The sequence below is a fragment of the Dasypus novemcinctus genome, chromosome 14 (genome assembly GCF_030445035.2).
Source record: "Dasypus novemcinctus isolate mDasNov1 chromosome 14, mDasNov1.1.hap2, whole genome shotgun sequence".
NCBI lineage: Eukaryota > Metazoa > Chordata > Mammalia > Cingulata > Dasypodidae > Dasypus > Dasypus novemcinctus.
Genome location: NC_080686.1, coordinates 83649001 through 83675011, shown reverse-complemented (window position 1 = coordinate 83675011; position 26011 = coordinate 83649001). Strand labels below are relative to the sequence as shown.

General features: G+C 40.8%; 1 protein-coding gene across 1 annotated transcript in view; it reads right to left on the bottom strand.

The window, feature by feature from the left end:
* DEPTOR (DEP domain containing MTOR interacting protein) overlaps nt 1-26011 on the bottom strand; it is a 159108-nt gene that overhangs the window by 83697 nt on the left and 49400 nt on the right. The window contains exon 4 of the mRNA XM_004480741.4: nt 4074-4252. Coding sequence (XP_004480798.2) covers nt 4074-4252 — 179 coding nt within the window. The remainder of the gene's footprint in view (nt 1-4073; nt 4253-26011) is intronic.

The following is a 26011-nucleotide window of genomic DNA, read 5'->3' as shown; positions in this document are numbered from 1 at the left end:
GCTAAGTTACACGGTCACATCTATAATGAAAAAAAATCTCCTCCATTTTCCTAGTGGTGGCAGTGGCAAATGCAAATGCAAAATGTGAGAGAGCCTGAGAAAGTAAGGAAGGCAGCGGACGCAAACAAGGGGAAGTTGCTGTATGGTCTTGGTCGCGTTGGAATCTTAAGTTTAGTCCCAATCATCATGCCTTTTGTTTTTCCTAGACGATTCCAGGCTTAGACTGCACACTGTCAGTGTCTGGGTCTGGCATCTAGACTCCTTTGCAGCCGAGCTCAAGTTATTTTTTTAAGACCTTCAGAGTGAAGGCTTCAGCTACTGTCCTCCAAGCAGGGTGGGATATTCACAGCCACCCTCAGCAGCTGGGAGGATTACAAAGAGAATGGATGTAAAACTGACTTGTGTAGTGCACACGTGTTATATAAATACCACTGCAAAGTGTTGTATAAATATATTTTTGAAACAAAAGAAAAAGAAAGAGAGCTTTATGAAGTATTGAAATTGTTGAAGTGCTCTGACTAAATCTTTAAAAGAGGAAATTATACACCCAGCACAACAGCAGTAGCCTGCTTATCCAGGGTCAGCTGCTGCAGCTGTGAGCAATTTACCCATGTGATTATCTGTTTTCCATCTCCCTCCATTTAAGATAGCTGGATAGTTGGGAGGGCTATTTTTATGGGAGTAAAGCACAACTGGTTCATCCCATTTGCTAAAGTTACACAAAAATCTCAAGGTATCCAGTTATTCTTCGGGAAAAGGGAATCTCATAGGTTTTATGAGCTAACAATGTTTATAGTTGCTGGATCTGCCCGGTTGTATGAACTGATGCAACAAAAGCTGAGAAATGTTTTCTTAGATTTCTGGGGCTTTAAAATCAGCATCCAAGCTCCTTTAGTGGTTAAGAGCACAGGCTCTGAAACCACACTGCCTTGGTTTGAATTCTGAATCTACCATTTACTAGCTCTTGTCTTCAGCAAGTTACTTAAAATGGATTAATTTTGATACCTAGCTCAAAGAGTTGTTGAGGGGAATGAGTAAACAAGTAAAATGCTTAGAACTGTGGCTGGCTTAGAGCAGGAGTTCCATAAATTTTATCAATGATTTAGAGTTGATCATCTCCAAGTACAACAGCTGGCCTTGAAGGTTATAAGAGGTGGATGCTGTGTTAAAAGTTTTTACCAACATGATACTGGTTAATTCTCACAAGTCTGAGTTATCACAGCAGCCTGGATACACAAGGGCCTGCTTGTGGGACTGGGCTTATGGCTAGCATCTGGGAACTTGGCTTTTGGAATGTTTGCTACTTCATTGACTGATAGGTTGGTTTTGCCCATCTGGGGCACTGCATGCTGCTGCAACAGCAAATAATGTGATTTATGGAGGACACCTGCTTTCCTTATGCGCATCTGGAATGTTGGTAGTAGTGGCTGACTGCATGGGCAGAGAGTGCTCCTCTATAACCAGATCCAATAAAAGTGTAGGACTTTTGAGTCTTAAGAGGACTTCCCTGTGTAGAAGCATTGCACATGTATTAATGCATTTCATTGCCGAAGGGAGGAATGAATTCTGGGCTGCCCTTCCTAGAAGGGAACAGAGGAAGCCTTTTCCTGGATTCTTCCAGTCTCCCCCTGATGTATCTTTTCCTCTTGCTGATCCTGTTGTTTATCCATTCACTGTGATAAATCTTAGCCATGAGTGCAACTATATGTTGAATCTTTCTTGGAAAGCACCAAGTGTGAGTGGTCATGAGTTCTCAGAAACAAACAAAAAGTTCACCTCTTTAAGCTATATACTGTGACTCTCATTTGATAAACTAAAAAAACCTGAAGAATGGGAGGGTTAAGAAACTTAGCTCTGGTTTCTCAACTTAGTGGATAGGATCTGAATCCAGTCTATCTCTCTCCAAAGAGTGTGCTCATTCCGTCGTGCTCGGCAGGCACAATGCAGTTACACATATCCAGGTCAAGGAAAAGTTCTTTCAACAGCATAATGTCTAGCAGCTACCAGCTGGCTATGTGACCTTGGGAAAATATCTTAAAGGCTTTGAACCTCAGATTTCTTCACTGGAAACCGTGTAATAATAATGGAATAGTTCGAAAATTGCTGAGAGGATTACATGAGATGCAATATATAAATCATACATAAGAAGCATTATACACAGTATATATACAATATATTATAACCTACAAAGTATTTAACCCAGTGCCTAGTACACAGTAAGCCTCAACAGATCAAAGAGCTGATAAATATGTTGATATGGTTAACATACATAACAACATTTGTATAAATACACACATATATGGGTATACATCTATATAATAAATAAGCATGCAAGTTAATTACTCGTCTAACAAGTTCTGCCTTGTTTATAGAGCATCATTCACCATCCACAAGTAAAACTAATTGGGATTTCACAAGTGGGCCTGATTTTCACGCCTAGTGGTTTCAATCTAGGGAGCCACTTTATCCAGAAATGCTCTGTCAAAGGCCTAAAGGCTGGCTTTCTTTAGAGTTCAACTTATAAAATACTAGCATGATAATTCAGAGATTTGCTAAAGATTCTAACCGGTATTTATCATTAAGTCTAACTATACACAGATATGTAAAGTTAGGACCTGTAATTTAGCAATGAATTTCTGGGTTGGGAAACTGGAACTCCCTCAAAAACCTCGGCTTCTAGATGTAGAACGCTCAATCCTCCTCCAATGGATAGCACACTTCTGTGGTGAAGATTTCAAGAACACCTTTATTTTATCCTCTATATGGTACCTTTATGGCATTGACATTTATATCATTACAAAACTCAACCCTAATTGGAGTGTAATTACTCCTTAGAAATCATTAAGAAGCCATGGATGGCAATCTCTGCCTTCTTTCTGGCATTCAAAGCATGAGTCAGTGCATTACAGTATAAAAGCCTGGTTTTTTTCCCTAGAACTTGGTATGGCCTGCCTTTCTCTCTCTGGAGCAAAGATGACAGAACCAACTCTAACCCAAACACACTGTGTTTCACTGTGGAAAACCTCAGTCACTCCAAACAGGAGGACAGTAGCCCCAGCTAAGATCCTTTTTTTTTTTAATCTTATGATGGTAACAGATGTATGTGTATATATGGCATGAAATTGGCCATTTTAACTATTTCTAAGTGTACTATTCAGGGGCATTAATTATATTCACAGTGTTGTGCAACCATCACTACCACCTATTACCAAAACCATGAAGTAATATCTCCCCATTCCTCCTCCACCAGCCCCTCATCTATGATTGGTAGATTTGCCTGTTCTAGATATTTCATATAGAATCATACAACATGTGGCTTTTTGTGTCTGGCTTATTCCACTTAGCATAATATTTCCAAGGTTCATCCATGCTGTAGCATGTATCAGAACTTCACTCCTTTTTTTGGTTGAATAATTTCCATGTGTGCCTGGCTGACATTTTGACTGTAACCCCAGGAGAGATACTCAGCCAGAACCACTCAGCTATGCCTTTCCCAAATTCCTGACCCACAGAAACTGTATGGGATAATAAACATTGTTTTATACCACTATGTTTTGGAGTAACTTGTCATGCAGCAATAGATAATTAATACAGTTCTCAATCAATAGCTTATATTGCTTTATTACAATTAAGCTTATAAACAAAGCTTTATGACTTTTGACTAATTCTTGAGCTGTGATAGCTTGTGTCATGGTTCAGCAACCTTTTTGGAGGCATATGCATACAAATTTTTGATGTTGGGCTTGACCGTAAGTTGCTTTGGCCAGTAGAATTTGGGAGGTTGTGATGTAACATCTATTCCGAGCAGAAGATTTTGGAGACACTACAGGAATCTGCCTGCCCTTTTTGGCTCTGCCCTCATCACTGAAATCAACATCTCCTGAGCCCTTTAGCCTGGGACCAAGAATGAGAAGGCATGGAACAAAGACTTGAAGCTGTCTGTTCCAGCAAAGCTGAGCCCAAGCAGAGCTGCCACTGACATGCAGATTCACGAGTAAGAAATAAGTCTTGTAGTAAGCCACAGTATTTTAGGGATGTTTGTAACAACAACAATCCCTGACCCATACACTCACCATGCTGTATAATGCCATGCTCCATGAGCCGGTGGCAAAGCTGCTCTGCCTCTTTTCTTGTGGTGGCCTCACCTTCCTGAACCAACCAATCTAAGAATTCAGATGCCATGAAAGTGCGCTCATACTTGATCCCTTCCTCCTCCCTGGGCTGCAGGAGTGTGTTTTCAGGACTCATCAGCCTGGGAGGAAGAAAGGGGAAAATTAAAATAAAACAGAGCTACACAAAAGGAAAACAGCTCATTTCAAATCCTACATCACAGGCTTCTGTTGCCAGACACCAAAGTTGCCAGACAGATGGAAATGGATGTGGCCTATCATGTGCTGTATACAAATGTCATTTCAAGAAGATCTCGAGGGCTGGGGGGTACATGGGGACCTCATAATTTTTTAATGTAACATTAAAAAATAAAGACAAAGAAATTTTAAAAAATGAGATAAGAGATCTTATAAATAAATAAGTAAATAAATAAAAAGAAGGTCTGCTTCAGAAGTGAACAGGATGCATTTTCTCCTGGTAATTATTAAAAAAACTGGAAATACAATCCAAAACCCTGTCATTAGCAGACTACACTCATATTAGTCATTTGAGAGGAATTATAATTTACTCCACTCCACCAACTCCCACCTAACATTTCTAAAAAGACTAGTAGTTCTTTCCTAAAGGCATTACTCCATTTCCCAAATTGCTATGTGTTAATAAGATGACAACAGAAGTCATGCCTCTGCAATCCCCTTCTTCCTGTATATCTTGATTCTCACACCTATCTTCTTTTTCTAACTTATTTTTCATTTTTTTAAAAGATACTTAGATTACACAAAGTGTTACACAAAAAATAAGGGATTCCCACATGCCCCACTCCCCACACCTCCCACCCTTCCCCACATTAACAACTTCTTTCATTAGTGTGGTACATTCATTGCAATTGATGAACACATTTGCAGCATTGCCACTAAGCATGGGTTATAGTTTACACTGGAGTTTACGCTCGCTCCCACTTAATTCTGTTGGTTATGGCTCTTCTTAAGCATTCCTCAACAACTCGGGCTTCTTTCCTTGACACACCTCCAAAATAGCTCCCATTGGAGGCCATGAACGCCACCCCTCACACCCATGCGTGATTCCACATTTTGGTTGACATCACTAGCACCCTGCACTACTGACCACTCCCTCAGCTAGAAGGCCATCGCCCTGGACTGCTTTCCCTTCCGTCCCTTTGGTCAGATCTCTTTCTCAGCTCCTTTTGTGTTGGCTCCTCTTCATCTCCTCAGACTTTAAATATTGGAATTCACTGAGATTCAGTCCCCAAATCCCTTCCTTTCTCATTACAAACCTCAGGGGAGCTCTTTCATACCCATGGCTTTAATTATCATCCATGCCCTGGGATTCCCAAATTCATAATCCCAGAACAGGCCTATTCCACTTCCAGCCCTTTGTATCAACATGGACATCTCAAAGACAGCTCAGACTCAAAAAGCCCAATACTGAACTCACGTTCTTCCCCTAAACCTGTCATACTCTGGTGAGTATTTCCACCATCTGGCCAGAAGAGAAGACATCATCAACCTTGGCACTTCCATCTTCCTCACTCCCCTGCCCAGCCTATCAGTATGAAGGCAGTCAACGCCACCTTAGTCTAAAACGCCAACATCTTTAACCTATATAACTACAATAGTTTCTTAATTAGACTATACTATTGGTCCCTGACACTACCCCAAATACCTAAATCCAGACACAGTAATTAGAATGATTGTTTAAAAATTCAAACTTGAAATATCCCATTCCTGTTGGAAACATACTTCAATGACTTCACTCTGCTTTTAAGACAAAGACTAAAATCCTTAACATGGCCTATAATGCAAGTATGGTTTGGCCTCCCTACCCCATTTAGATCACTCTTACCTCTTCGGTGTGTTCCTTTTTTTCATTTCCTTAAACACACCATGTCCCTCCTACCACGTAGCCTTTGTCTACGTGGCCCATCAGCTAGAATGGTCTTTGCATTTCTCCCCACCACCCCCCTCTCCACCACTTGTGCCCACTTAACTAGTGACCGTTTGCACCTCAGTTCTTGTCAAGTCTATTTGGCCATCTCACTGCTCCCTGTACATTTCCTTCAAAGCGTGAATCACAGTGTGTGTGATTAGCAGATTAAAGACTGTTTCCCCTACTCAACTATAAGTTCCAAGAAGACAGAGTCCATATTTGTCCATAAAATTTTGTTAAATGTAAAACTGAACTTCATAAAATTATGAAGTCAGCTAGTAAGATAGGGAATCAATAGGTGGATCTGGAATCTGGCAAAAAGTCCACATGGACAGCAATAAACCCAAGATGGCTGCTGGTCGACCCCCCTACCCCCCCAAGATTCTGCCATTCAGAACTAGATTTCCTCCAGAAGCCAGAAGCCCCAGATATTCCCCAAGGACTTTACAATTAGGACCTCCTGGGGGATTGATGGGTGGGGTAATCAATCAAAACAGCCAACAGCTGGAACTTCTTCCCTGCCATTAGCAAAGGGGTAGAATAATTAATGGTTTAAAAAGCAAGTGCCAAGCTCTTTTGCTCTCTTGCCTTCTCCCTGTCCCGGTGCCAGTCCTGGTGCTGGTCCTACCCTGTTCCTGCCTTCTGTGCCCTGCTCTCAGCGTGTCCCGCCCCCCAATATGGATCAACATGCAACTAAAACCTGGGCATTTTGTAATCTATAATGGGGAATTACAGTCTGTAAATCGGACCCCTTTATCACTTCTCAGTCCCTTCCTCTCTACCTGGAACCCTTAATTTGTTATTTTCTCCCATTTCTCTTCCCTCCCTTCCTTAATAAATTACTGACCTAACTAACCTGGAAATTAATTTCCTGTAGCTTAGCCAAGAACCTAGCGAAAACCCAGCAACAGTATGAGCAATAAGAATCCTATTTCATATAATAATGGCCAGTCCCTTCTGAGAAGGTGGAAAGGACAACCACCACATATATGTCAGCACAAGTGAAAGAGTCATAAAGACATTCTGGAGGAGATTATATTCAATGATGGACACCCAGTTCTCATGCATCTTTGCAATATGACTTCACTGTTTCTCCCATCAAGATGTCAAATTTATTTCTTCTTCTCTTAAGTCTGGCTGGCCTTGTGATTTGCTTTGACCATCAGAATGCAGTAAAAGTGACATAATAGAACTTCCAAGGCTAAGTTTTAAGAGGCCAGGCAGCCTCTGTCTTAGCTGTCTTGGAATGCCACTGAGAATTCTGTGTGAAGAAGCAAGCCTAGTCTACTGGAGAAGAAGAGGCCACATACAGGAAAACAGGGGCCCAGGCAACAGCCAGCACCAACTATCAGATGTGTGCATCAGGCCATCCTGGACCTTCTAGCCCACATGACTCTCCAGCAGTTTTATGAGTGGGTCCAGAAGAAGCCAGTACAGGAATCACCCATCCAACCTGCAGAATCAGGAGAGACAGTATCATTGTTGTTTTAAGCTACTAAGTGTTGAAGTGATTTGTTTTACAGGAATAGATAACAGAAACACATTCATATCAGAGGATAGAGGTGAAAAGATGTGAAACCTCCTCCCGCCCCCACCCCCCCAGAGAAATATGTCTTGCAGTTCAGAAGCTACTGAAGGAAAAATGAACACTGGAAGATAGTGGGAAAAAACTGTATAGAATAAAGGCACATGGAGCTAAACCTGAGAGCCTGCACTGGTGATAAGCATCTAGAAGAAATAAAGGGCCCATGTGCACACCCAAATAAGGAATACCATTTCTTTATTTCTTTTGGCCCATGCATACAGTATTCTGCAATGAAAACAAAGAAGAAACTAGCCTCCTCAGTTTTCCAGCCATAGGCAAAGCTTCCTCTAAGATTTTTTTTTCCAACCTTGACCTAAGACGTCTTCTCGACCTGGATGTAATCTGGATCATGTACCACTCTAAAGGGCTCCTGCAAGTTCCCTCTAAGAATTCTGATGGAATTGCACTTGGCTTTTAGCTAGAAAGCAGGGCCCCTGTCTACTGGCTCACAGTTGTTTTTTAACACAGTAGGTTCTCAAAAAACATTCGTTGTAAGAAAAAATGAAACTCATTTCTATGCATTCCCCTGCTATACATCATTATTCAAGTGAATATTAAAAAGAACCCCCTTGTGTGGAGTTTAGGTGTGGAGATTAGGTGAATCAGGGATACTCTTGTACTCTCCATTTAACATACAGACACAGATGCCTGGCATTCATCCCTGTGTCTAACCACCCTGCCCCTTCCAGCTCAGTTATTTTCCTTTCTGGGTGTGGAGAAGACAAGTGGACGGGGTTAATTTGTGTCACTTCTTCTAACTAGAAACATGACCTGCCAGCCCTCTAGAGCTCCTGCTAAGTAGCTGGTGGCTGCTGGACAAGTGGCTGTTAGCTGCTTCTGCCAATGTGCGTTTTAGAAAAGGGACCAGCTGGCAGGCCTGCCTGGATTAGTTCAGCTTGTCATTTATAACATGCCCTACCACCGTTTGCTCTTCCTTATTTCATCTTCTTATAATCAAGTTGTCTCGTGCAGGTTCCTGTTTTTAAGAAAAATCCTGTCATTGGTTTTCGGCATTAATACGCAGCTACGGTGTTGAAGCAAGAATCCGACCTACACTTGTTCCAATGATTTTTTACCGTGCAACAAGCCACTCCAAAACATGGTGGCTTACAACACTCACCATTTAATTATATCTTACTATTCTGTGTTGCCTGGGGCTCAGCTGGGCAGTTCCTCTATCACTCTAGCTTGCAGTCAGTCATGCAAGTACAGCTGGACTGTGGCCAGGGCTAGGTACCTGGCCCCTTGGTGCTCCTTCATGTAGCCTCTCTCCCCATGATGCAGCCTGGTCATGAGACACAGTGACGCAGGGCTCCAAGGGGGAGGGGGCAGGTGCTGCTGGATTTTTTCCCCCAGCTTTACTGAGATATAAATTCATAGACCATACTATTCACCCACTAAAGGTGTACAAATCCATGTTGTTTAGTACATACAGAGTTGTACAACCATCACTACAATCAATATTACAACATTTTCATCACCCCAAAGGAAATGCCATACCCATCATCAGTTATTACTTATTCTTCTAAACCTCTCTAACCTTAGTCAACTTTTTGTCCCTATAGATTTACCTATTCTAACGATTTCATATAGAAGGAATCTGGTAATTTACATATGGTCTTTTGTGACCTACTTCTTATACTTAGAATAATGTTGGGAGGTGGATTTGGCTCAACTGATAGAGCATCCGCCTACCACATGGGAGGTCTAAGGTTCAAACCCAGGCCTCCTGACCCATGAGATGAGCTGGTCCACATGCAGTGCTGATGTGCACAAGAGAGCGCCAAGCCACGCAGGGGTGTCCCCCGTGTAGGGGAGCCCCACGTGCAAGGAGTGCAACCCGTAAGGAGAGCTGCCCTGCACAAAAAAAGTGCAGCCTGCTCAGAAGTGGCGGCACACACACGGAGAGATGACGCAGCAAGATGACACAACAAAAGAGACACAGATTCCTGGTGTCACTGACAAGAATGCAAGTGGACACAGAAGAACACAGAGTGAATGGACTCAGAGAGCAGACAATGGGGTAGGGGTGAAGGGGAGAGAAATAAATAAATATATATATATATATAAAAGAATAATGTTTTCAAGGTTCATCCATGTTATATCCTGTGTTAGTACTTCATTTCTCTTTATTGCCAAATCAAATCCAATTGCATGGATATACCACATTTTGTTGATCCATTCATCATTTGATGGACATTTGGGTTGCTTCTACTTTTTAGTTATTATGAATAATGCTTCTACAAACATTCGTGTACAAGTGTGTATGTGCACATCTTTTCACTCTCCTGGGGTAGGTACCTAAGAGTGGAACTGTTGGGCCATATGGTACCTAATTTTTTGAGAACCGCCAGACTGTTTCCAAAGTGGCTGTGCCATTTTACATTCCCAAAAGTCACATATGAGAGTTCCAAATACTCTACAGCCTTACCAACACTTGTTGTTGTCTGTCTTTTTTAATATAGCCAGCCTAGTGGGTATGAAGTGGTATCTCATTGTGGCTTGGATTTGCATTTCCCTAATGACTAATGATGTTGAGCATTTTTCATGTGCTTATTGGCCATTTGTGTATCTATTAAATACACTATTCAATAGACTATTGAATGTCTATTCAAATCCTTTGTCTATTTTTCAAATTAGGTTGCTTTTTTATTATTCAGCTTTAAGAGGTATTTGCATATTCTGAATGCAATTCCCTATCAGATATATGATTAGCAAATATTTTCTCCCATTCCGCAGGTTGTCTTTCACTTCCTTGATGCTACTGTTTATAGTAGGCAAATTTTTAAATTCTGATGTAATCTAATTTATTTATTTCCTCTTTAGACACTTTTTGGTGTCATGTGTAGGAAACCACTGCCTAACCCAAGGTCACAAAGATTTACTCCTATGTTGTTTTCTAAAGGTTATAGTTTCAGCTGTTAGATTTTGGCCTATGAACCATTTTAAGTCAATTTTTTATATGGTGTGAGGTAAGGGTTCAACTTCATTCTTCTGTATGTGGAAATCCAGTTGCCCCAGCACCATTTGTTGAAAAGACTATTCTTTCTCCCATTGAAATGTCTTGGCATCTGTCTTAGTTTGCCAAAGGGCAGCCAATGCAAAGTATCAGAAATCTGTTGGCATTTATAATGGGTATTTATTTGGAGTAAAAGCTTACAGTTCCAAAACTGTGAAGAGTGCAACTCAAGGCACCATAAAAGAAGCTTTCTCACCAAAGTTAGCTGCCACATGTTGAAGCAAATGGTGGGCAATCTCTGGCTGGTCTCTGCTCTCACTCTGGGTTTCCTCTCTCAGACCGCACCTGTTTGCTTCTGCTTTCAGCTGTAAACTGGCACAGGGCTTATCTCTGAGGGCTTCCTATATCAGATCATCGGCTATTCTGCTGTCTTCCCAAGTTCAGCTGTAAGCTATATGGAAATTGGCTCATCTCTCCCTAGAGACTCAGCTGTTTGAGCCTCCTCACATGGCAGGATCAAAAATGGCAGAGGTCTCTCTCTTTTTTGTGTCTGAGTTTCTATTTATATTAGACCCAGCAAGAGGGTGGAGACTCAACCTGAATTACACCTTACCAGACTTACTCCAATAAAATGTCCCACAGCAATCTTATCAAGAAATCTAATCAAAGGCCCGTCAGCTGAATTTGATACAATCAAAGGTATCACACCCAGAGGAATGGATTAGTTAACAAATATTTTTCGCTTTTTGGGATTCATAAAAAAATCTCAAATTGCCACAGCATCCTTGTCAAAAATGAATCAGCCAAGCCAGGACTTCTTAATGCCTAGGTCATTCCAAAATGTCACTTGCCCGCATTATATTGGTCTGTGAGAGATCCACACCATATTCAAGAGGACATAAGGTCCACCTCTTGATGGGAAGAACAGTGTATGCATAAAGGAAGGAATGTAAATGTTGGGGGCCATCTTTGGAGACTAGCTATCACAGGCTTTATTGTCATTTGTAAGCTGAAGGACAATTTCTATATTCACAGTTTTGTGTTGTCTCTTTTTATCTAATACATATATATTTTTTGCTTAAAGTAGTGGGGAGACTAAAAGTGTGAGATCTAAAGTTGGGCAAATCTGACTTCAAATCCTAACTCTGTTCTCTTGCTAGCTACATAACTCTGCTTCCCTATCTGTTAAATGGTTTCTTCTCAGAGAGTTGTGGGCCCAGTTAAGTGAGATAATGTATATAAAGCTTAAAGTACAATGCCTGGCACACCATAAACACAGAATACAATTTAACCATTACTGTCATTGTTGTTGATATTTTTACTAAAGTTCTATTGATGGAGCCATTACTAATAAAAGTCAAACCCTGTTCCATGTGGCAAAACAAATGAGATTCTGCTTGCATTTCTATAGACAAGAATGATCATTCCTTTTAGTTAACAATCAGAAGTGTGGATGATACTTGGAAACATCTTACATTTTATGGAACAGATCTAGGTTTACCCTAAATTGTCATGCATTGGCCTACAATCCTGACATAAAGTCACATACCTTAGAAACTGTTAAGCATTAATAAATGCTTATCTCCTCCAAGTACACACCAGATTTCAGTTGTACATGTGAGTTGATTTCAACGGTCTCCTGAATCTATATCTGAGTCAGATTTCCCACATTCACTGTTAACCCGCGGGGAAGGCAGCATTACAATAGAAGGAACTGCCACATTTAGGGGCCAGTTCAGGAATAGAAACAAGCTGATAGCAATCTCCTCACACATTGAAAAAAATTTCAAAAGAGCTGAGGCCCTACATAATGTGGGAACATATGTGAATGGTGTACTACAAGAGCAGGAGCTGGGAAGAGTCAAAATGACCTATGATACTAGAAGGCCAAAAATATGTTTTAGAATTTAGAGAGAAAGCTTTAAAAAAAAAAAAATCATGTGTTAATATAATGACAACTTATTTTAAGAAGCAAAACATAAAACTCTATATATGATAACCATTATCTGGCTTTAAAAATTAAAAATTTATTCACCAAAATATTAAAAGTGTTACCTCTGGGGTAGCTTAGGAGTGATTCTTCTTTTCTCTTAAAAGACTTCTGTGTCACTCAAATTCTCCACAAAGATACTACTTTTGTAACTACAGGAAAATGTCATTAATAAAGAAGTTAAAGAACAAGTAAGTTTATATTTAACCAGATGTCTGGTTTCTGACAAAATGCTTATATTAATACAGATATATAATAAACTAGCTCCCAATGTATAAATTATGTATTTAGATGTATACTTATAATATATAGTTTTGAAAGTATACCATTGACTTATGTGCTTAGAAAGTATTAATTAGGAAAAAATACTTACCTGAGCATTGGTATTTTTAAATACTAGCTCTTAATTTAGAACAGATGCTATATGGGCAAACTGACACAATGTTCATAATAATTAGTTTTGAAAATAGTCTACAGAAAGCTCTTCAGTTAATACACATGAGTAAAAATACTGCATGCTGGAAAAAGAGCATTTTACACTGTTTTCCAATAAGTATCCTCTACCCTCCTCCTTCACTTGTCTCCATATTATACACTGACTAGAACATACTCATTCTCATCTTTATCCCTCATTCACATCTTCCCTTCTTCCACAGATGCCCTGTCTTAAATGTTTTTATTTCCTAGAAAACTGTGCCCAGGATAAACATTAGGTGCTTGATAAATATTTGCTGACTACTTGGTTGAAAACTAAGAATACCACAGGCAACAGGAATGGAGAGCGTTTTGACTTTGATGGATAATATCCCTTTCTCTTTGTGTGCTTTTTACATTTCCTCAAATGAAAATGAGAACTGTTGAGTGCTGGGTTTTATGCTCTGAAGAGACTGACATTTTGGAACTGAAGTAATTTTCACATTCCTCACTTTTTTTTTTTTGCATTGTTGTATTCAAATGTCATTTTCAGAACGTGAGTCAGTTTTAGATGGAAGCCAGGGTAGTTTCCAAGGCCATAGCTGTCCTAAAAGGTTAAATTCAACTATATTTCCACAGCTATAAAATTACACAAGCAAGAGAGAGGACAAATCCTCTTATTTTTCAATTCAGAACAATTCAAACCTCTGTGAGTCTTTTCAAACAACTGTCAGGGAAGCTGAGTTCCAAAATATATTGAAAGACTCCTTTTTAAAAAGAATGATTATTATTTCATTTGGGATGCTTCCATGATTATTAGAAAACAAGGATCTGCTACCAAAAACAAGGGAGGAAAGTAAATAAATTCAGGAGGGGTAAGACAAAGTGATAAAGGAAAACTGAAGACAATGTGAACGAGGGGAAATAAAATGAATAACTTTAAAAGGGATAAGATGGAGTGATCAAGCAAAAACAGAACACAATACCAAATAGGGACTGCCTTTCCATGGGTTAACAAACCACATGGGAATGAGACCACTTTGCCCTGCATATTCAAGCAAGTGGTGTGAAAAGGGAAGTGTAATAGCCCCTGCTCTCTTTTCCAGCAGGTTCTTACATTATACAATTATAAAATTCCCTCTTATACAACAGGTTTAAAATCACTACTTCGATAATTTCATCTATCATTAAATAATTATTTTTTGAGCATCTTTCATGTCCTGGGAGATACTGAAAGACATAGCCCTTTCCCTCAAATTACTTACTATCCGATGAAAGAAGCAGAAATTAAAACATCTATGTGCAAGGCAGATAGATAAAAACCACAATGGAGGTAAAAGTGTATGGAGAAGGAAAGGGAAGCAAGGGGAAAAAATAGATAAATCTACCAGAGGGAGCCATCAAGCTCCAAGTTAAGAAGAACAGGAGGGGAGTGGCAGCGGCTCAAGCAGTTGAGCACCTGCTTCCCAAATGGGAGGTCCGGGATTCGGTTCCGAGGCCTCTTGAACAAACAAACAGCAAGAAAAACAAATGAGAAAAACAACTCAGGGGAACTGATGTGGCTCAGCGGTTGAGTGCCAACAAAAAAGAAAAGAATAAGAAACAGGAGCTGGCCATGAGAGACAGTGAAAGGATACAGGGTGCAGGAGCAAGGAGCAGCAAGGACAAGGCATGGTGTGCAAGAGAGAGAGTGGCGATTCAGAATTGGGCAGGACACAGGGAACCATGGAAAAACTCTTGAGCACAGGAGTGTTGATCAGAATAACCGAGAGGACAGCATGATTATCCTGCTTTGTGTGATAATGGCCAGGCACATCTGCACTTTCCATTCCAGCCATCTTGTTTCAGTTCAACCAATGTGTCCCGCATTACTGGACACCCTGCCTCCCGCTGGTCAGTGGGAATACAGGACAAGAGTCCACTTACTCTGGAGGACTGGGAGGAAGCAGAGGCAGGCAAAGCTCCTGGAAACTGGAGACTGCTCTTCTTTCCCTTGATTTTCTCCACTAGCTGGAAACCAGCAGCGGGTAATTGGCACCAAAGGGCCAGTTGCTCACCTCAGTCTGGGAAAGGTGGGAAAAAGAAGCACTTGGCAAGCTGGAGCCACTGGGGTTTGGGCAGATGCTTAGAGACCCAGCAAGTCTTAGCAAGGACTAGAGAGAAGGGAACAGTCTACAAAAGTGAAATATGAGGGACAGGGCACCCTGACAGTTCTTTCCGAATCCATCTGTCATAGGACAGGAAGAAAATATTACGAGTACAAAATAGTACCTCAGTGCCACACAGAAGGAATCTGGGGATGATCTGGTTGACTCTCTTCTCTGCTCTTGCCTATTAGCTCTCATGGGGAGGGAACAGCAATGGGAAACAGTCCTGGATGTGAATTTCTGTACTGTTATTTCCAAGCTGTGGTTGAACTGCATGACCCTGAGTTTCTTCTCCTATGTAGTAAGGACAATAAAATTTTCCTCAATGCAGTTGTAGATATCTGAGCTCGTCTGTATAAGGTATTTAGCCAATTATCTGGCACACAGTGGCACCAATCAAATGATATACTTGACTACACTTACACATGCAAACACTTACATACACATTCCTCAGAACTGACCCTTGTAATGGCTGGACAACAGTCCTAATTGGCCAGAGCAATCAACTCTAAGCGTCTGGGAAGTAGAGGCATGCAGGTAAGAGGTGAAACAGACAAAGTTCAATTTTTAATTAAACTAAATAATTAAAAGTTAATTTTATTTATGATATTAAGCCATGATAGAACACTGAGAACGAGTACTATTTGTCTAGGTTGTGGTTCCACAGGTATATTTGGTTTATGAAAATTTATTGAGCTGTACACTTCTAGCCACCCCTTCCACATTTATCATTCCACGAATTTCCACTTTTCTTGGCTCAGAATGTGTGTCCCTTCTCTCAGAAGTGCCCTCCCTCATCTTCTGCATTGTGTGTTTTTTCCTCTCCTGTGGCAGAATTTTTGGCACTGCCTCACTCTTCCCCATATGCCTTGTTCCATTCACTCTAGAATCTTAACACTTAAAAACAAACAGGAACTATTTTCTGTAGAAAAAAACTCCAGATTCTTAATCTCTTCAAGATGGAATAAACCGACACTAGATGTAAGCTAGAATCACTGAATTGAAGGCATGCTGGACATGACATTCGATTTCCGCAGGTCCACTGCGAGAAAATTCATTGATTTTAAATGCCGAGTGTGGGACAGTGAGGAGCCTGCTTTATGAACAACTTCTGATGAGGATCGTACTTTAGCAATTGGAGGGTTTAAAGTATGTTACTTAGCCAATCTCACATGTATTTCCTTACTGTAAACAGAGGTATTGGGAGGATTAAATGAAACAATGTATGAAAAATAGTTACCAGTCTCTGGAACACAGTAAGTGCTCAGAAAATGATAATTATTCTTCTCTGAATGTTTATGACTAGAACCTACAACCAGCAAACATGAATACAGAAGCCGTAGACCAGCAAATCTCCACTGCTAGTTTTATTCACATTTGGACACTCTATAACTTAGGAAAGGAAAGAAGGGGCTGCCCATTGACTTCTTTGCTAAAACATGCATTCATTTATCCATTCATCTCTTCAACAAACATTTACTGGGTACTTGCTGTGTGCTAGACATTGAAGCACCAAAGTTGCATAAGACCTGAAGGTCCATGTCCTCAAAGAGTTTATAGTCAAGCTAGAGAGACTGAAGCATGAAGTACAATCATCCTGGAGAGATGGCTGCTGTGCTAGAACCCAGGGTACCACAAGGAAGGGAGAAGGGGAGCCAAGATAATTCATAATAACTCAGTTATCTTCCATACTCACACAATAGTGTCTACTAAGAATACCATGTGCCAAGTTCAGCCATCACATCATACATGGTACTGACTCAGGGGAAAAAAAAAAAAAGAGAATGTGAATTTTCCATTTATAGAGTGTGGGCAATTCTGACTGCCTGTCTCCTCAAGAGATGGGAGACAAGTTCCCTGGTCTGTCTCACAGGATCCAGCAGGAAACAAGAGGATGGACAAATTGGCTAATAGAAGGCAGTTTATAATAAAGGTATGAACAGTGTCAAGTGAAACAAAAAGGGATGGTGAAGCTCCTTGGACTAGAATACTGGGATGGCAGCAATACCTCTGGACCTGAAGAGTAAGGAGGGGCAGTTTCCAGAGCCCAAGGGGGAGAGCCATAGAGAGGAACCTGTTTGACAGGAGCAGAGGAGTAAATACCGGGGCCTCACTATCCTCTCGTAAGCCTACCCTTGTTGCTGCCTCCCACTGGCTGAGCAATAGAGCCTGTTGATGGCAGCCACATAGTTGAGGCTCCTGGGGCATCCAGCAGGCTGGAAAAGGATAGAGAGTGGATCTGGAAGAGCATCCAGAACACAGGTCGAGCATCTTGCCATGCTGACTGTGATTCTAGTGTATGAAAGTATATGTTTTTATGCAACTTGGGTAACCCAAGGATCCCTTAACAATATGCATTTTTCCTTATACAGCAGAAATATAATATGCCCTGCATTGGATGAGACTCCGGATGAGACTCCACTGAGCTTTATTTCATTTTATCCTCACAACAAGCTGATGAAGCATGTATTTTCTTTTCTTCCCATTTTACAGAAGAAAACCCAGAGACTCAGAAAGTTGAATGTTTTGTTAATAAGTAGCAAAAGAAGTCTGACCTATGTCTCTCCAACTCTAGAAATATTAAAAGGTTTTCCCATCCAACCAAGTTGACAACCACAGAGAAAAGATTGGCAAAATCAGTATTACAGAAACTTGGTTCATAGCCCTGCAATTACACAGGATTAGGAAAATCTGGCAGAAGTCACCACTACCAGTCAATCTCCAGTCTCAATGAATCCAGTCCACTGTTCAGGCAGCATCCTGTTTACCTTTAATTCAAGGCATTTCTAAATAATAAAGAGGAACAAGAAATCTGGAGATGACAATCAATGCCTGGTGACTTCTGACAAGCACAGCTGGCCTGTCTCCTGTTCTGCCTGTTAACAAACTGCCCCGTATTATATTATGCCATGTATTACACAGGAGTGGAGGAGTGGCATTACCAGGAAACAGTGAGGACCATGGGATTTCTAAAACCTGACCCAAGGAGTTGTCAGGAGCCAGGAGGCAGACACTTGTTTCAGGTCCATTTGAAAAGTTTTATTAAGCTGTATACTGCTTACCATTATTTAGTGGTGTTCATCACTGTTAACCACCTTGGACTGAAGCTGCAGACTGAAAAATAGTTAAGATCATGGGCTCTAGAGCTGGAAACTAGGGTTCAAAGGTGGTTCCCATGCTTTCTGGCTATGTATCCTTAGGCAAGTTAGCTCACCTGGCTGGCTTCAATTTCCTTATTTGTCAAAGGGACAATAGCAGTATTTATCCTATTGGTTTGGAAGGAAACTTTTTTTTTTAGTAAGAAGATACATGCAAAGCTTTTTGTATGCTTTTGGCATACAAAAAGCATCAGTTCAGGCTAGACACCCCATGTTTGCTGCCTTCAGCAGCAGCAGCAGCAGCAGCATCTTTAGACCTACTCTGCTGTTTCTTCAAGAATTCTGATTAAAAATATCTCCCTAACAATGCAGAATGGTACAGTCACTGTGAAGGACTGCTTGGCAGTTCCTAAAGAAATTGAATATAGATTTGCCATGTGACCCTGCAATACCACTGCTGGGTATATGCCCAGAAGAACTGAGAGCAGTGACATGAACAGATATCTGCACACCTATGTTCATAGCAGCGTTATTCATGATTGTCAAAAATTGGAAACAATCCAGGTGTCCATTAACCGATCAATGGATAAATAAACTGTGGTGTATTCACACGATGGAATATTATGCAGCTGTGAGAAGAAATTAAGTCGTAAAACATATGACAACAAGGATGAACGTGGAGGACATTGTTGAGTGAATCAAGTAAGATACAAAAGGACAAATACTGTATGATTGTGTTACTATGAACTAAATATATTGTGTAACATATTGTATGATTCCATTTATATAAAAACAAAATTTAAAAAGATGAAATTTGATTAGTGGTTATGTAGGGCTAGGGAAGACATGCTAAGGGGTGTGGAATTTTTCTTTTTGGAGTAATGAAATAATTCTAAAAATTTTTGTGATGAATGCATAACATTGTGATTATACTAAAAGCCATTGATTATACACTTTGGATAGATCATATGAGTATGTAAATGCATCTCAGTAAAATTGCTTAATAGATAAATAGATAAATAATTGTGCAAGAATAGCCAGAAATAGGGAAGCCGGGGAAACGGACTTTGGCCCAGTGGTTAGGGCGTCCGTTTACCACATGGGAGGTCCGCGGTTCAAACCCCGGGCCTCCTTGACCCGTGTGGAGCTGGCCCATGCGCAGTGGTGATGCGCGCAAGGAGTGCCGTGCCACACAGGGGTGTCCCCCGCGTAGGGGAGCCCCACGCGCAAGGAGTGCGCCCATAAGGAGAGCCGCCCAGCGCGAAGGAGGGAGCAGCCTGCCGAGGAATGGCGCCGCCCACACTTCCCATGCCGCTGACGACAACAGAAGCGGACAAAGAAACAAGACGCAGCAAAAAAACACAGAAAACAGACAACCGGGGGAGGGGAGGGGAATTAAATAAATAAAAATAAATCTTTAAAAAAAAAAAAATAGGGAAGCCGTTGTAGCTCAAGAGACTGAGCTCCCACCGACCACATGGGAGGTCCCAGGTTCCGTTCCCAGTGCCTCCTAAAGAGACACAGAGCACACAGCAAAAGGACACAGAGAGCAGACAGTGAGTGCAAACATGGGGGGAGAGGGGTGTGGAATAAATAAATAAAATTTTTTTAAATGTTTAAAATAAATTTAAAAAAAGAATAGAAATAGCAGCTCTGTACAGCAGGGGAACATAGAGAGATTGAGAGGTGAAGAGTTTTGTTTGTTTTTTGTTTATTATTATTATTGAAATAATGAAAATGCTCTAATAATGAAGTAATTAATGCACAACTATGTGATTATATCAAATCCCACTAATTGTATACTTTAGATGAATTGTATGCTTAATATGTATCAATAAAAATGATTTGTTTAAAAAAAAACCACCACATCTCACTAACAGTACAGAAACCACCTTGTTTTTGTCTTTCTCTTGCTTGCCAGTGTACTGATAAGCCTGCCTACATCCTTTCCCCTCCACTCCCCCCACCTTTTAGTGTTTCCAATAAGTCTGGGTATCCAGGTGCATTTTACTACCCTCATTCCCCAGTACCTGGGCACAACCAAATGCATAGAGTACTAGCTGATTCTATGCCCAGGGAAATGGGCCGAGTTCAGCTAGCTGGACCAAACTAGCCATGAGGTTGGCTCCAGAAATGGCCCTGCCCTCCTGCAAGGCCCAGGCTGCAGCTGCAAAAGATCAGAGAGCCAACAAAGTTAGATGAATTAGGGCCATTTATCTTTGACACACTTGTGCACTCTTCTACATACTTTAAACTGCACTTATTCTTTATCAGACAGTATTTAGCTACAGATGTCATTTGGAATTTACGGAAGTATAAAATTTTCTTTGATATTTAAAATTATTCTTTTAAAGCAATGAGTTTGTTTTATGTAGTTTCTTTAGTCCCTAAACCCATGATGGGCAAATTACTAAAAATTTGTATAACCTGTCAGGAGAGACATACAACTGTGCCTGCTCTAAAGAAAAAAAAAATTTTTTTTGAGGTACCAGGGACTGGATATTAAACCCAGGACCTCTTATGTAGGAAGCCAGTGCTCCCACTGCTCCCACATTGGCTCCCCTGAGTTGGTTTTTCATTTGTTTTGCCTTTTTTTTTTTAGGAAGGCATCAGGATCCGACCCCAGGACCTCCCACTTGGGAAGCAGGTGCTCGACCACTTGAGTCACACCTGCTTCCCTAAAGAAATTTTTCAGTTAAAAAAAGGGGACAATGATTACAAGTACCAAAAAGGATAAAGTCCTAGGTAAAACATTTCCTGTGATTCTATAAAATGTTGCACATGAATAAGGAAACCACTTAAATTTTTGTTCTAAAAATTTTTTAAATACCGGGGGAAGACATGATGGACCTTTAAAAATAACGTACTTTAAAAACTTTTAAGTACCTAACTTCTTTTCTCAAATAAAACTTATAGGGAATCTCATTTCTAAATTTCATGCTCATGAAATACTTATAAAAATTACACAGTGAAACTTATAAAGTAGTTTTGATTAACACAAAAATATAAAAATGAGGAGTGGTGAAGGTACTTACTGCTGCCCCAATGATCAACTAATCTGTGTATTTTTAGGTGTGGGGAGACATTTCTCATTGGGTCTCTGTCATTTCTTCATGTCTTGCAAACAAAAGCATTTACATCTTTTGTTCCAGACTATCTTTTCAGGAAATGTCTGCAAAGTGAACAGACTTGGAAGATAAAGATAATGTCTCTCTCTGGAGCAAAAGGACAAGTTTGTTTACTATTCAGTATTATATAGATAATGTCTCCCTCTGGGACAGAGGGCAGGTTTGCTGGCAGACCACTATAAAAGATTTGGCTTCTCCAAGCTTGGAGTTCCTCTCCTGTAATACAAACGACAGTGTGTGAAGGTGTTACCTAGCCCTTATCATGTTGCCCTCTGATAATCAGGTTCAGGGAGTTAGCTTAAGAAAATGATGATGCTCTGGCTACGGCTATTGCCAAGTAATAAACTGTGCTATGAATCTGACCCAGAAGGCTTGTGTCTCCTCCCAGCATCCATGAAACGGTGACAGACAAACTGGTTAGCTTGCAAGTAGGGTAAAATCTCAGACTCCTCACAGTTCTTGACCTTAATTACACAGTATCACAATCATCCTGAGTCTCACAGATAAACAGTTGCAAAAGGTAACAATTTTTAAGCCATTTACAATGCAATCGTAAGACACTCTTCAAATAAATCCAAAAGGCAGGAAATATTTTATTCCAAGATTCTGTGAAACCACTAATTAATGGGCAGCACAAGTAAACATACTAGTATTCTCCAGAATGTGAAAATGTCGTATTATAATATTTTAGAAAGTGTTTTATTATGGTTTGAAAAACAGTTAAAATATCTTTTGAACCTAAGATTTGAATCAGTTTGCAGAATTTGGGATCTTAGTTTGAAAGGCACTTCTATACTGGAAATAGAACCAGATGTAGTCGAAAGCATTTTTATTTACTTATTTTTTAACTCCAGCTCTGTGCCTTAGGATTTATGTCAACCATTAAGTCTCTCCCCAAAATGGGATTAATTATGCCTCCTGAGTATAACTCACAGAGTTGTACTGAGGATCAAACAAATTAATGTTCAATATGCTTTGTAAACTCCAAAGAGGCAAGATCAGGTAAACGTCTGGCAACTGTTGCCTATTATTAAAAGCAAGTTCTCTGTAGCTCTTTCACGGGGCAAGCTCAGCAGCTCATAGCAATCACAGCATGCAGCTTTCTTTGTTCATTCAACAAATATTTATTGTGCCAGGCACTGGGAGGGAGCAGCAGAAAGCCCAGAGGCACAAGGCAGAGAAACCTCTGATAAGATAAAATACACAGAAGGGCTTTGCCCTTTTGGATGTAGTTTCTGCCTTTTATTTCTTTTCAGTCCTGTGAAGGAGAGACTAGAAAGGAAGTAGTGGGACTCAGCAGAGATGGAATGACACAAGGGCACTTTAAACTAATTCTTCAATGAGGTCTAAAAGCCTAAGCAAGATAATAGACTCCTACTGCTGCTGAGAAAGCCAAGGCCCTTGAGGCAAAAAATCAAGACTCTTGTCTACATGAACCAGACCTAGAAGGGAATTAACTCCATATTAAGACAGGAGGTTAAATTAGAATTGAGAACTCTCCTCTCCAAGTCTGGAGAAAACCAAGGTTAGTTTAAAATGTGCATTCAACTTTTAGTTTAAGTATCACATGTGTACCTCATACTCGTATCCTCTTTTATAGTTAATTCATTCTACATGCCACTATATAAAGCATTTGATAATTCTGAATTCAATTTTTTTTCTTAAAGAGGGCTATTTTGCCAGCTGCGGAAGGATAATCAGGTTTTGCAGTTTGGAACTGCATCCAAAACACCTTCCACCATCTGAAGACAGTGTAAACAGATTCATTGTTGTTCTTTTAAGCTATGGATATTTATCCTGCTTACAAAGGCTTTGTTTGCAAACTAAAAATTGTACTATTTGGGAGAACATTGCTTCCATGTGTGTACTGCGTGTCTGGGGTATTTTCTTGTGCAAAAGTAAGTGGGAAACTCTAAGTCCCTCCTGGAGAGATGCTATGTCCTATCTGCATCTTCTATTCACCAACTAGTCACAGTGCATGCTGAGCGGTGCTTGCGGACAAATATGCATCTGCCCTGAACTTGCTTAGATCAATTCCTCAAAACGACAGTCTGGGCCTCAATTCTCAAGTCCACCCTACAATTTGAAATTATTTTATGAATCCCAAAAGGAGAAAGATTATGTCTGTAAACTAATCTGTTCCTCACAGTGTGATACCCTTTGGTGGCATAAAATTGAGTGGAGAGGAACATGATCAGATTACTTGATAAGATTGCTTTAGGGCTTTTGATTGGACAGGTTGAGTCTCCACCCCCTTGCTGGGTCTGATAAAAAACAGAAACACAGAGAAAGACGCAGACAGACACAGGAAAAGCCAGCTCTGCTATTTTTGATCCTGCCATGTGACAGAAAGGAGAAGGCTAAAACAGCTGAGGCCCCAGGGAGCCTAATGGCTTTGTAGTTGAAATCAGGAAGAAAGTGGAGCAACCCAAGAGGCCCAGAAAGAGAAGAGCCCTATGCCTGGCTGCCCCAAGCCGAGCTCCAGGAGACGGTACAACCCAGAGCAGAAGGTAGAGACCAGGCAGGCAGGTCCTGACATCTTGCTTCAACACATGGCACCTGACTTTGGTGAGGCTACATCTCTGATGGTGCCTTGATTTGGACTTTTCGTGGCCTTGGAACTAAGTTTTTACCCCAAATAAACCCCCTTTATAAAAGCCAAAAGGTTTTTGGTACTTCGCATCTAACCCTTTGTCAGTGAAAACACACCCTCCTTCTAACATTCCCCTCCAGCTGACAGGAGGATGAGAGTCATAGCACATACTCACACGCACTTACTCTCTTCCAGGCTGGTTCTACATGCAGCGGACATAGGAGCTCATTTAATTCCCAGAAGTCTAGGAGATTGGTACAATCAGTAGCTTCATTAACTAGGTGGGCAAACAGGCACAGAGAGGTGAAACCCCTTGCCCCAACGCATGGTGCCAGGCATGCCCAGGCAACCTGGCTCTTGGGCTCTCAGCCACTACACTAGGCTGCTTCTTAAAATAATGTGATAAAACAAGAATGGTAGGCATCATTTATTAACCTTATTATTTATTACTCTAACAGCAGGAGCTGACCTACCTGGAGCTCTCACTCTGTGCCAAGTGCCGCACAGGCCCAGTTTCCTTTAATCTCATCAATTTTTCCAAGTCTCCAGATAAGACTGAAGATCAGAGAGGTTAAGCAGCCTGTTCCAGGTCACAGAGCAGGCAAGTCATGAGGCTGGGGTTTGAGCCCAGGGCTGTGTGACTCCGAAGCCCTCACCCACCGCCAGTCACTCTGCAACTGGATTCACTTTACCAGCTCCCCTTTTACTTATGTCGCCTTGGGGTAATTTGAAAGCGCCAGCTTCTGCCTTCTTAATTAGCATTGTTTGAGGACTTCTGAGTTAAGGTAACTGGATTGGCATAGATACAAAGAGGTGGCAGAATTCTTTAAATTTTAGTATTGAGATGTAGCTCTGCCCCACCAAACAGCAGACGGAGAAACACTGCCACGGGTTAGAAAGCCAGGTACACAAAAATCAGCGCAGTTCAGCAAAACCTCAGCCAGAAGCCACGGAGTTTCACAAAGTCCTATTAATAACACAGAGCAAACAAGCAGAAGAAAGGCCAAAGGAAACACTGACTGCGCCGCCAGCGCCGCGGCCGCCGGTCGAGGTGGCGCAGGGGTCGCCAGCCTCAACGCCCGCCTCTTGGGGTCCAGGTCTCGCCCCTGTCCTCTCAGGCTAGGTCACCAGCACACACACCTCACTCTCCTGCTCTGGGTCCTGGGTGCTCCCTCCGAAAATGGGGGCGATGACATAGGCCCATCTATTTTGTAAGGAGATGCAGGAGATAATCTAGTAGAAGAGCTTGGAGAGCTTAATTCACACAGAAGAGGCACTGGTGTTTTTTGACATATCTAATGAACACCATGCAGATTTTACTATGAAAGAGAAGCATTTTGCTCTCCTTTGACAATGTCTACTTTAAAATCCTGGCATGTTTTCAGTAAACCTTTACAGAAAATCCCACACCCTGATAGCTCATTAACCTCATGTTACCTTTTAGGGTACACAACATTTTGAAGTAAAAATTGATTTCTTTCCATTTAATCCCCATTAAAATGAAGTGGGAAGGATTTAATGATAACTTAGTGGCAACCAGCCTGGGCTCTGGGCTCCCGAGTTTAAATACCAGCTTGGTTATTTACTAGCGAGGTGACCTCTCAAGGAGAGATTTAACCTCTCCTTGCCATATTTTCCTCATCCATAAAGTGGGGACAATGATAGACTCTAACCAGGGGGAGGGTTATATTGATGAAAGAAAATGGATTAGTCAGGATGTCTGATACAAAGTCAGCAATCAACAAATATTATCTATTGTGATTATTTTAAAAGGAAAGCAATGTTTTGGGAGACCTTCCTTCACAAATGTTAGAGATATCCTAAACAAGGATTCTGACTAAAAGAATGTAGGAAAATACTTCGATATTAAAATAAACAAAATACTTGAAAGGAAGGACTATGAACAAAACCAATTATTCATTTTTTAAACTTATACTACTAATAAAATAAGAGTATATATTGAGATTAGGAGAAAAGATAGCCTAAAAAAGGAAATACATAAAGCTTATTAAGTGGACACATTACCATAACTGATCAAAT